Raw genomic sequence first — 13,180 nt, forward strand, 5'->3', positions numbered from 1 at the left:
ACGACCTGAATGCTGATGCAAACACAACACATTCTGAGGCCCTCTGGTTGGATATCATATGGAAATGGGTTGGGCCCCATCAAAACAAAAAGATCACTATGGATTCTCTCTGAAAATGCTGCATGTCAGGCAATCGGAGGGAGATATGCTTCCATTACCTTGTCATTCACAATGCTCTTCCCATCCCAGGCCCAGCCGCGCTTTGTGAAGTAGTTGACGGTGGCAAACTCAATGAGGGCGGAGAAGACAAAGGCGTAGCAGACAGCGATGAACCAGTCCATGGCCGTGGCATATGCCACCTTGGGGAGGGAGTTACGAGCACTTATACTCAGGGTGGTCATTGTCAGCACAGTGGTTACACCTAGGGGAACAGCAAACAGTTTCAGTGTCGTCAGTTTCCTTAGATTATAATTCAATCATTTTAAGTACCTTATCTACAGATACCATGTACAGCCAAGTAATTACATTCTGGTTAGCAAAGAAGAGTAGGTGTATAGTAAAAACTATTTTATGTAACATCTTGTACAAAAGGCTGTGGAGAAATAGTAGTTATCATAGTGCTGTAGAATAGATCGAAGTTCATCATATCAGAGCTGTAGCTCCGCACACCTGTGAAGTGCAGCAGAGCATGCTGGGCGATCTCCAGCTCCTGTGTTTTCCTCACTAGTTAGCCAGTGTGCGTCCTGGCTGATATGTAAATGTAGGTACATATTTGAGTCCCAACAAAATTGAATATAATCTTGCAGATAGGGTTCCGAATGACAGAATTTGTGATCTGTTTCAGGAAACTAGGCGTATGTTGTGGGTCACTGATTCACAGGAGAACCGTTTGAGCGTAAACTTTTATTTTTGATCAAAATGCGTTTTTTTTCTCCAAATGCCTTCTCGAACATGTGAACTTTCATGTGCCTTAATAACAAACGTGTATGCTATCTGTAAATACGAATAGACATTTTTAATTACGAGCCTCATTGGTTTAGCCAAAGAAAAAGTAAACTACCTTCCCGCTAGCCATGATTGGCTGAGATAATGAGTGGGCTGGACATGCCGAGAGATGAGTTTGAATTGGTCTGCCATATAGCACGCTTCTGTCTATTTGAGCTGGTCAGTATGTCTAGGTAATCCTGTCTAACGTGTATTAAAACTGCATAAGTGGGGATCTCCAATTTCTGGAGGACTGAGTTTTATCGAGAAGGAGGTGGAGAAAGCACCTGTCTCTGGATTACATCTCCAAACGAAGGGCAACCATGTCATCCGACAGGAGTCCCCTCCAACCATGAATGATGTATGTAAGCTACATTTTCAGATATTACATGTTTCTTATTTTGACAGAAACAGCCATTTGCTTGGCTAGCTATAGCCTAATGTTAGCAAGCTAACATTGAACCTGGTTGGTTAGCTACCTGCAGATTCATGCAGGGTAGTAATGTCATGAGTTGTCATTATGGTTCGCTGGCTGGCTCGCTAGCTAACATTATGTGTATGACCTTATTATTCATATCTCAGAGCCATTTGCTTAGCTAGCTAACATTGAACCTGGTTGGATAGCGCTCCTTGCAGATTCATTAGAATTTTTATTTCACCTTTATTTAACCAGGTAGGCTAGTTGAGAACAAGTTCTCATTTACAACTGCAACCTGGCCAAGATAAAGCAAAGCAGTGCAACACAAACAACAACACAGAGTTACACATGGAATGAACAAAACATACAGTCAATAACACAATAGAGAAAAAGTCTATATACAGTGTATGCAAATGAGGTAAGATAAGGCAATAAATAGGCCATAGTGATGAAATAATTACAATTTAGCAATTAAACACTGGAGTGATAGATGTGCAGAAGATGGATGTGCAAGTGGAGATACTGGGTTGTAAAGGAGCAAAATAAATAAATAAATACAGAATGGGGATGAGGATGAGGTAGATAGATGGGCTGTTTACAGATGGGCTATGTACAGGTGCAGTGATCTGTGAGCTGCTTTGACAGCTGGTGCTTAAAGCTAGTGAAGGAGATATGAGTATCCACTTCAGTGATTTTTGCAATTAGTTCCAGTCATTGGCAGCAGAGAACTGGAAGGAAAGGCGGCCAAATGAGGATTTGGCTTTGGGGGTGACCAGTGAAATATACCTGCTGGAGCACGTGCTACGGGTGGGTGCTGCTATGGTGACCAGTGAGCTGAGATAAGGCGGGGCTTTACCTAGCAAAGACTTATCGATGACCTGGAGTCAGTGGGTTTGGTGATGACTATGAAGCGAGGCCGGCCAACGAGAGCAGACAGGTCGCAGTGGTGGGTAGTATATGGTTCTTTGGTGACAAACGGATGGCACTGTGATAGACTGCATCCAATTTGCTGAGTAGAATGTTGGAGGCTATTTTGTAAATGACATCGCCGAAGTCAAGGATTGGTAGGATAGTCAGTTTTGCGAGGGTATGTTTGGCAGAATGAGTGAACGATGCTTTGTTGCGAAACAGGAATCCGATTCTAGATTTCATGCAAGGTAGTAACGCCGTGAGTTGGGATTATGCTTCATTGTTTACATAGCTAGCTAGCTAGATTCCTTAACAAAAGACTCCACTATACAAGTAACCATTTTGGATGCGTTTGTAAATTCAGCCTGGCCATCTTCTCCGATTTCAGAGCACTCTCGTCTGAGTGTACCAGAGAGCGCAGAATAACTGATGAATTTACAAATGCTCAACACCCTTTGAATATGGCCGATATCAGTAAACGTTGGCAAAAAGCATAATTAAATTGTTGCCAGCAGCACAGTTACAGTCACCAACGCTCTGGATAACATGAAAACAGCCTAGGGTGAGTAAAATGGTTAGCCAGTTAGCTTGGGTGCTTGACTGCCAGATCAACGTTCGGATCAACCCTACTCATCGGCCAGAGCGTCCGGTGTGCGGACTGTAGCGTATGACATTCCATTTTGTAGCTCTAAAAGTCTCTACTTTTATCCAATTTAAAAATCACAATTTTACATGTTTCTACATAAGATGGTCGGTGACATTTTACGTGTACAACATCTAAAGACCTGCATCACTATACTGAGAGCTTTTCCATTTCTAAAAAGACACATTTGGGCGTTTTTGGAGCATTTATTCAAACTTTTTCAGAGCCCCCTTACTGCACAACGCGGATGAAAATGTGAATCGGTGGTTGGGGTAAGTTTCTCAGAAACAAGTGAAATCGCAAAAAAAAGTGTCTGGATGCCATTTACATCAAACATGAAGTAAAAACATTGTCTCTGCAAATAAGAGATGAGACTGTATTTACTCAAATTGTTTTTTTAAGAACTAAGGTTGAGAATAAACGCTTGAATTTCTTTAACCAATTTTTTTCTTATCTGCAGAAAAACATGAATTCGCTGCCCACTTCGCCGAGGGTATACTATCTGTGGCACTGAAATATGAGGAGGCTAAAGGGACACAGAGAATAATAAACCAACCAACTCCCCCTTTTCAGAGCAAACCCAATCCTATCTAGAAATGTCCTGATCCTTTAAAGCTGGTTACACAACCATGTCCCATTCTACCGTGAACACATCAGGATAGTTGTTGGCGGTGCTACCTACACACTAACATACAGTACTAACACCCTCAAAAGTGTATGCCAGGCTAGCACAGCCTCCCTTCAGTGTTACCAAACCAATCTACCAGTAAAGCCTGGAACAGACATTCCACCATAAATGGGATTTTTTAAAAAAAAAGGTTACTTGTAAAAGGTAATTATCACAAAACCTAAATTATTTGTATGTATAATTTGTATTAAGCAGAAAACATGATACTTATCATACAGTAACTGCTAAAATGAACCTATTTTTTTCACTAGTTGGAGTTATGTGGCCTTTAGAATCATACAGCTCCAGAGTACATATTTAATTGCCATCTTCAGTCAAAAGTTGCTTGCTCTGTTTGCATGATTCATTCAGAAAGGTTATTCACACCAGAAGTTACTGACTTTATTGTGTAATGTGCTTATTCTTTATATAATATATTGTGTTTATCATGTGTGAATGGTAATCATCTCTGCAGTGATATGACTGTGCTGTACATGTTTTCAAATGACCAACTAAAATCTGTCCATCAATGTCTGCCCAGGTGTACAGAGCATATTTCTGCAGTCTATGTAGCCCACGGGGGAATATTAACCCAATGAGGCCCCACCGTTGCGCCAGCGTGATTTAGGACTTCTAACCATTCTAAACTTTGTATTTGAGCTACATTCACCATTGGATTTGTCTTTTTCTTCTGATTAACGTGGAGCTGAACTTTTGAGCTTCAAACTATTAAAAGAAAACTCTCAGAACCCCCACTTGTAACATGTTTTGCTCTAGACTCACAAGAGACATTAGAGATATGTGAGAATGCTGTTCATCGCCTACAGGGAGGAGACCCTGGGTGAGGGCAACTGGGTACTGGACTTCCTGGAGGTGTGGTGTCAGGAAAATAACCTCACACTCAACGTCAACAAAACTAAGTGGTAGATGATTGTGGGAGGAGGTGAGGGCCCTTGTGGTGTCAGGAAAATAACAGCAGAGATGATTGTGGACACAGCAGAGGAACCCCCCATCCACATCGATGGAACAGTAGTGGAGAGGGTAGCAAGTTTTAAGTTCCTCGGCATACACATCACAGACAAACTGAATTGGTCCACTCACACAGACAGCATCGTGAGGAAGGCGCAGCAGCGCCTCTTCAACCTCAGGAGGCTGAAGAAATTCGGCTTGTCACCAAAAGCACTCATAAACTTCTACAGATGCACAATCGAGAGCATCCTGGCGGGCTGTATCACCGCCTGGTATGGCAACTGCACCGCCCTCAACCGTAAGGCTCTCCAGAGGGTAGTGAGGTCTGCACAACGCATCACCGGGGGCAAACTACCTGCCCTCCAGGACACCTACACCACCCGATGCTACAGGAAGGCCATAAAGATCATCAAGGACATCAACCACCCGAGCCACTGCCTGTTCACCCCGCTGTCATCCAGAAGGCGAGGTCAGTACAGGTGCATCAAAGCTGGGACCGAGAGACTGAAAAACAGCTTCTATCTCAAGGCCATCAGACTGTTAAACAGCCACCACTAACATTGAGTGGCTACTGCCAACACACTGTCAATGACACTGACTCTACTCCAGCCACTTTAATAATGGGAATTGATGGGAAATGATGTAAATATATCACTAGCCACTTTAAACAATGCTACCTTATATAATGTTACTTACCCTACATTATTCATCTCATATGCATATGTAGATACTGTACTCTATATCATCGACTGCATCCTTATGTAATACATGTATCACTAGCCACTTTAACTATGCCACTTGGTTTACATACTCATCTCATATGTATATACTGTACTCGATATCATCTACTGTATCTTGCCTATGCTGCTCTGTACCATCACTCATTCATATATCCTTATGTACATATTCTTTATCCCCTTACACTGTGTATAAGACAGTAGTTTTTTGGAATTGTTAGTTAGATTACTTGTTCGTTATTACTGCATTGTCGGAACTAGAAGCACAAGCATTTCGCTACACTCGCATTAACATCTGCTAACCATGTGTATGTGACAAATAAAATTTGATTTGATTTGATTTAGAAGGTCAGGTGTTTTTCTACATAGACGATCATATGAAATCCTGGGATAAAGTGTCTATACTACTGTAATAAACTCACATAGTTGCTGTCACAAACTCCACACAGTTGTCACTGACAAGTTGAATATTAATTTCTCACTGATCAAACCATTTCTGTACATAGAGAATTCCTATAAATTAATTTTAATCAGGTTTTTGCTTTGGCAGGCCTTATTTTGTTTTATTGACATTTGTCAATAAAACTCATGAATGCAACTGTTTATGTCAAATTGTTTTGTGTTCTACCTGTATCCCTGGTTGTCCTGAAAAGAAAATGCCTATTTTTGCTGGGGTCTGGCATTGGCTACCAAACAACCCCCTGCTTTCGTAAACAGGCTAAGTTCTGATCACACTATTAAGCTAGCCCTCCTCTTGGCCCCTAGCACTAAATTCAATTACCTTGCTATGGCAGAACAAACACTCACTTGGCTTTTCAGGCTGTCGCACAGGATTGGAACAAGTGTTGCTCATTCATTACACAGTAATACAAACAGCTATACCGCAGAGTGGGTCGGAAAACAGGCAAACGGACACACAGGGCACATCTTCAAAGCTCCTGGCACCACAGAGCAACACTGAACTGCAATTAGGCGATGTGCATTACATGATAACTTGCCACTACTATGTCACCAATGCAGGACCAAGCCAAAATAAGACAGGGAGGAGGAGAGAAAGAGATATAGTGAGTAGTGTGAGACAGGGTAAGAAGAGGACCAATGCTTGGGTAAGTTAAAAAATGGTGGAAGAAAGCAGGAGAGATATGGATAGAGCAAAAGGGGTACACACAAATCCTCTCAAACCTTTGTGCATATCTCCCTTTGACATCAAAGCAGGATAGGTGGCCCCATACTCACCAAACACAGTCCTAGCTGGCACGGACTCTCTGTTCAGCCAGAAGGACACTTGGGAGAGGATGACAGTCATGATGCATGGTAGATAGGTCTGTATCACAAAGTAACCAATCTTCCGCTTCAAATGGAAATGTGCCGTCATGACAGTGTATTCGCCTGCAGAGAGAAAAGAGTGCTTTATTAACTTATACTGCCCAAACTAGAGTACCACTCTTTAAAGGGTAACCATATGAATTCACATGCAATTATACATATATTTTTCACCAGTTCACATTTATCACTATGCGAATTCATAATAATATGGATGTGGATACTTTGGGTTTGATATGCAATGTTAGAAAAATTGTGTACTTTTTAAATTTCAAACAAGGCCAATTGAATTAAGCATTGCACATGGCGACTGTATAACCGCATCTGAAAACTAAAGCGCATCCGAGGACATTAAATAATGCCAATGACGCAACAGCATGCACGACTTGTAATGGGAGAATATCTAAAAAAGAACCCAAGATTAGAGATGAGTAGAGAAAGATGCGTGTTACCCATGGCAACAGAACAGAGAAATATATCTCATTTGTTGTGATTCTGCAATAAAGGCCTTGATACTGCCACTTGGCAGAAGGAAAACGTGATTTATATTTCTGGCTAATCGCAAAATATTTTGTATCTCTGTTATTCAAGAGCACTTACAGTATTGCCTGCTTTACACCCATTTAGAGGGAGTCTTAATGATTTCCACAATGGGTGGAAAACGTGGGATCATATGACATGGATCTCACCCTTCACCCCGGGCTGAAGATGAAGACCACAGATTGGGCTGTTGCTCTTCTGCCCAACGGGGGGTGGGTAGAGGTGTGTGGACTTCACTACCTGGCCTCAGCTTGGGGAGGATATCATCAGCCGGATACTAAGATCCTAGGCCACCAAGGATGGGAAATACTGAAGATACTAATCTCACCCTCCAAACCCAGTGGTGTCCTGGAGACGGTGGTGGTGAGGGACTTGCACTGTTCTAAAGAGGCAGATGGGAGGTGGCTAGCCTGCCTTCCCCTATAGCCTGTTAAGTCAGCCACATTTGATGGGGAATGGAGTAGACCAGGGGAAGGATGCCTTCCCAGCAGATGAGCAATACACCCTCATTACAGAATGAGGCAGGAGACATAGGGCAGCGCTGACATAGCCCTCTGTTGGTGTAAATGAAGATGGAGAGCCTGATTCTAGATAGCTTCAGCCTCCTGTCGGCACTGATGATGCCAGCACACCTCCACTTGAGATGCACATTTTCATGAATTCGTTCAAATGTACAAATATTCAGGAAAATAACCTCACACTCAACGTCAACAAAACTAAGGAGATGATTGTGGACTTCAGGAAACAGCAGAGGGAGCACCCTCTATTCACATCGATGGGACAGTAGTGGAGAGGGTAGTAAGTTTTAAGTTCCTCGGCGTACACATCACGGACAAAACTGAATTGGTCCACCCACACAGACAGCATAGTGAAGAAGGCGCAGCAGCGCCTCTTCAACCTCAGGAGGCTGAAGAAATTCGGCTTGTCACCAAAAGCACTCATAAACTTCTACAGATGCACAATCGAGAGCATCCTGTCGGGCTGGAACGGCAACTGCTCCGCCCACAACTGTAAGGCTCTCCAGAGGGTAGTGAGGTCTGCACAACGCATCACCGGGGGCAAACTACCTGCCCTCCAGGACACCTACAACACCCGATGTCACAGGAAAGCCATAAAGATCATCAAGGACAACAACCACCCGAGCCACTGCCTGTTCACCCTGCTATCATCCAGAAGGCGATGTCAGTACAGGTACATCAAAGCAGGGACCGAGAGACTGAAAAACAGCTTCTATCTCAAGGCCATCAGACTGTTAAACAGCCACCACTAATATTGAGTGGCTGCTGCAAACACACTGACTCAACTCCAGCCCCTTTAATAATGGGAATTGATGGAAATTGATGTAAAATATATCACAAGCCACTTTAAACAATGCTACTTAATATAATGTTTACATACCCTACATTATTAATCTCATATGTATATGTATATACTGTACTCTATATCATCTACTGCATTTTTATGTAATACATGTAGCCACTTTAAACTATGCCACTTTGTTTACATACCCTACATTATTCATCTCATATGTATATACTGTACTCGATACCATCTACTGCATCTTGCCTATGCCGTTCTGTACCATCACTCATTCATATATCTTTATGTACATATTCTTTATCCCTTTACACTTGTGTCTATAAGGTAGTAGTTGTGGAATTGTTAGTTAGATTACTTGTTGGTTATTACTGCATTGTCGGAACTAGAAGCACAAGCATTTCGCTACACTCCCATTAACATCTGTAACCATGTGTATGTGACAAATACATTTGATTTGATTTGATTAGACATCTACTTTGAGTTATTTTGTCATTTCCGGTCCACTCATGTGCTTTGTAAAACACCCCCTGTCCTCTCTGTGAATCAATGTAAATTAAGATCACAACAAAACGAAATGATTTTCTAAAACAATTTCGCTGTTATGTTCATGGCCCGATGCAAGATGTCCCTCACACTCAAGCCTCAGAGTACAGGTAGTCGTGCCAAACGACCTAGTTTACCGCAACGGTAGACTACACACTGACACGGTACTAATGAATGATTCATTTAAACACAATCAGCAAATATGTAGGGGATAGTAAAACGAAGGGATTCAGTGACGGGGGGGCTCCTCCGTATTTCACTTGGACAACGCTCTTAGTGGCACTTAAGCCCAGGAATTCAATCTTTTAAGCACTGCACTTTCAGACCAGTGGCATATGACTGAATCATTTAGTTGGGATCGTAGAGCTTTCTCCTCAATGAAAAAGGATTAGAAATTCCCATTGAATGTTAAAACATCCAACAGTAATTTTGGTCTACATTGTTGGAATGTAGACTTATGGGTAGTAATAGATAGTGGCACTAAACCCGGGAGTGTGTGATGTCTAAGTGAAGGGACAGAAGAAGAAGAAGAAGAAGAAGGGAAGGAAGGAGGAGGAAAAGGAGGGATGACAGAGGAGGAGAATAGATCCACGCTGCATAGAACCAGACTGACCTGGTCATGAAGGTCCTCAAGAGTGTTTCAAACATGTAATGACTTTTGTGATGAAAGTGCTCCCCAGAGACGCATGCGGAGACATGCAGAGGGGGGCAGATACTAATCATTGAGGACCACTACACTGGCCACCGTATTGATCCGCTTTGCTGCCAAAGTCATGGTGGCAAGACAATCCCATGCCATGCCATGCCACATAGCTGGAGCGCATCCCACATTTCTCTGGGTTTCTCTCTGCCTTCTCTGTGGCTATAAATAACTAATATTCTGTATTTTCCTAGGAGCTTTTGGTATTATTCAAAGCAGCCAACATCTCCCTAGCATATTTTGCTTTTATTTCAATGGTGGAGCACAGTCACGAAATGTAGTGTAATAAGAAAATATATATAATTCCACGGTGCCTTCTGCTTTCCCTCAGTAATACACATATTTTGTAACACCCCGAAAATCAGATGAATAACTGCATTTCGAAAGGTCACAATGCTCAATATTGACAAACAACCTGTTCGCCATACAACTAAAACGAGCCTGTCTGCCTCTTGGTGGAGTGTGTGTCACTGTCGAATGCCTCTCCTTACGCTAAGGACTCCCCTCCAACCCCTTTGTTGACAGCTTTTTTTTCCCATCTGTTCCTATACACAGACTTTTCCTTCCCTTTTTTTTACTGTGTGTTTGTTTCACAGCCCAGAACACAGCATTTCTTCCCCATTTATCGCTCTGGTGCACTTTTGTGAGACAAGGCGCCTCTTGTGTCTTGCGACGGCTCCAAAATAAGACCAGCAGCACAGCTCAGGAATAAGGAGGCGGCCCTCCTTTCAGAACGGCGCTCCCCTGTGTGTCTCAGTGAATGGCAGCTCCTACAGCTGTACTTCTGCTTCCTCTCAAAACGACAGAGTAGACCAGGAGTGTTCCCCTCTCGTAGGAGGCTGCGCACCTGTATCTCCGAAGCCTTTGTAGTCCGATTGGTCCAAAGTAAAGTGGAGAGTCTCTCGTTTCAACAGTCAAAGCGGAATCGGCTGTTGTTTTGTGCAGTTGGTTCCCTAGTCAGACTAGTCGCAGCTCTTACAAATAAGCTCATCAGGCATGAGAGGACTGTTTCAGTATGATAGGACAGGGACTGAACAGTCTTTCAGCCTCTGTTATCCACAGGCTGGGTCAATTAATAATGTTTCGAAACCTGGGTTTCTAGTACTCTTGGGGAGACTTGGCAAATCCACAGTGGGGTCTTTGTAGGATTTCATAAGAATCTAGGCCTAGTCTTTGGTTGCAAAAGAGGGGGTTCTTTGTGATGAGTGAGATGTAATTGGGGGATTTCGTAACCAAAACGGGTTGAGAACCACTGAACAAACGTATGCAGCCAGCAGTGACAAGCACTAAACGTTGGCCAACTACAAATGGATGTTGAATAAATTTCTATACATGCCCACTGTCCTTCACAGATACTCTGATTTTGTTTCTTTTCACTTTGTTGCATTTGGTGGCAGCGATGTGATCCAGGCCTGCAGGTGGGAGCATGTGCTTATCTAATTGAGTGAATAACCAAGTGAAATACCGTTTTTCTTTTTTTTTCTCGCTTTGGTAGTCTTTTCACAAGTGTGGTAAAATGTCACAACTCAGTACCAAACTCAAAAGAGATTATCAAAAAGGCAATTAAAAAAAAAAACGTTAAGCACATTTCAAATCACTAAGTACAACACACAAAATCACGCAGAAACTTTTCAGCAAACCTAATCAGTGTTTCATCTAGAAATACCTTTCATATAAAGTAATTGCCTTTCACAATGCAATTCTCACAATACTTTTTATACGATTCTCTTGTCATTTGTTTAAATACATTTGACCATCACTTAATCCATATGCGCTTAATGGTTAATCACTTAACCGTTTGGTAAAGCTATAGATTTTAAACTGTTTTGTCTACTATATATGGATTTTGAGAACATACATAAAATATGTGTTTGTAAAGTATAAACATCTAAATGACATGTATGATACATGATAACCATACCTAATGACTACTCATTATCACTAATTGATTTCACATAGTGGTAAACACAATTGGTCACCATATACACACGGTGTGTGTACACATGCAATTTCTTTCAACATGGAGCAGGATAGACAGCAAGGGAGAAGAAGAAATCAAAGAGCTTGTGGCCAAGCGGCCCGTCAGAGGTGGGCATAGGTCCCATCAAAGGGGTCAAAGACATGGGCGTGGGCCCTGTCAAAGAGGTCAAAGAGGTGGGCATGGGCATCGTCAAAGAGGTAGACATCAGAGAGAGCGAGGCAGAGGACAGGGAACTGTTGTGTCTGATGAAGTCCGGGCCATCGTCGTTGACCATGTTGTAAACAGAGGCCTTACCACGGCAAAGGCTGTCAGATTAGTTCACCCCAAACTGAAAAGATTGACCGTCAATTTGATTATGAGAACATTTCGCCAAGAAAACTGTTTAGTCTGCAGGATATGTACTATGGTTTACCATGACATTTACAGTAAATGACATATTGTAATGCATGTAAATTCATAAAACATATTACAGTATTCTTACAGTATGATCTATTGACAGTATACTCTGTTCTACCATCAGAATTGACAGAAGACCCCATAGTGGTGGCTGTGGCCGTGTGCTGACTGACCAGCAGGAGTGGGCAGTGGTGGAAATAGTGAGGGCCAGGAATGACATACGGCTGTCTGAAATAAAGCAGGCCATTGAGGAGAATGATGACACCTTTGCCAATGTGGCATTCATCAGCCCACCAACAATCGCCCGCCTTTTGAAGAGGCACCAGGTATCTATGAAACACATTTACCTGGTGCCTTTTGAGAGAAACAACGACTGGGTGAAACAACTGCGGGCCGAGTATGTTCAGGTACAGCACTATATACCATATTGCTGTTACTATTAATGCACATGCTACTTCACAATATCATATTGGAACTATCCTGTAAAAATAACTAACCAAAATATATTTTTAGAGGGTGATGGTGCTTGACGCTGCTATGAACCATCACAAGTATATCTTTGTTGATGAAGTGGGCTTCAACCTGGCCAAAACTCGACGCCGTGGGTGGAACCTCATCGTCCAACGAGCGATCATCCAAGTGCCTGGACAACGTGGGGGAAACATCTCCATGGGCGACGCTATCTCTGAAGATGGTGTGGTAGGACGTAGGCCATTACTTGGATTCTACAACGCTGAACAACTCATTGTGTTTCTCAATTGAATTAAGCAGGTCTGTCACGGTGAAGGGGTCACCTATGTCATTGTCTGGGACAATGTCGGGTTCCATCATGCAGAGGTGGTTCAGGCATGGTTTCGGGCCCATCCCCAATTCCCCCATTCGTGACCCTATACCTGCCCCCATCCTCTCATTTGTTTTCAGCATGGTGGAAGGTTTATGAAAGCCATCCCCATGAGTGTGCCACCCTCCTTCTGGCCATGGATCAGTGCAGACCAATGTCAAGCTTGGATTCGCCATACAAAAAAGGTTTCTCCCATGGTGCATGAACAATGAGAACATTCATTGTGATGTGGATGAGAATTTATGGCCAAATGTTTAAGACAGGCTTGA

The 13,180-nt window shown here is 42.7% G+C and overlaps 1 protein-coding gene across 1 annotated transcript in view; it reads right to left on the reverse strand.

Annotated features, from left to right (window-relative positions):
• The window catches only part of LOC112256312 (gamma-aminobutyric acid receptor subunit alpha-2), a 57,376-nt gene that overhangs the window by 20,933 nt on the left and 23,263 nt on the right, over window positions 1–13,180 (reverse strand). Inside the window, exons 8-9 of the mRNA XM_024429472.2 lie at window positions 6,504–6,656; window positions 159–361 (exon numbers count right to left, since the gene is read on the reverse strand). Of these exons, the coding sequence (XP_024285240.1) occupies window positions 159–361; window positions 6,504–6,656 (356 nt within the window). The remainder of the gene's footprint in view (window positions 1–158; window positions 362–6,503; window positions 6,657–13,180) is intronic.

The sequence above is a fragment of the Oncorhynchus tshawytscha genome, linkage group LG08 (assembly GCF_018296145.1).
Source record: "Oncorhynchus tshawytscha isolate Ot180627B linkage group LG08, Otsh_v2.0, whole genome shotgun sequence".
Taxonomy (NCBI): Eukaryota; Metazoa; Chordata; class Actinopteri; order Salmoniformes; family Salmonidae; genus Oncorhynchus; species Oncorhynchus tshawytscha.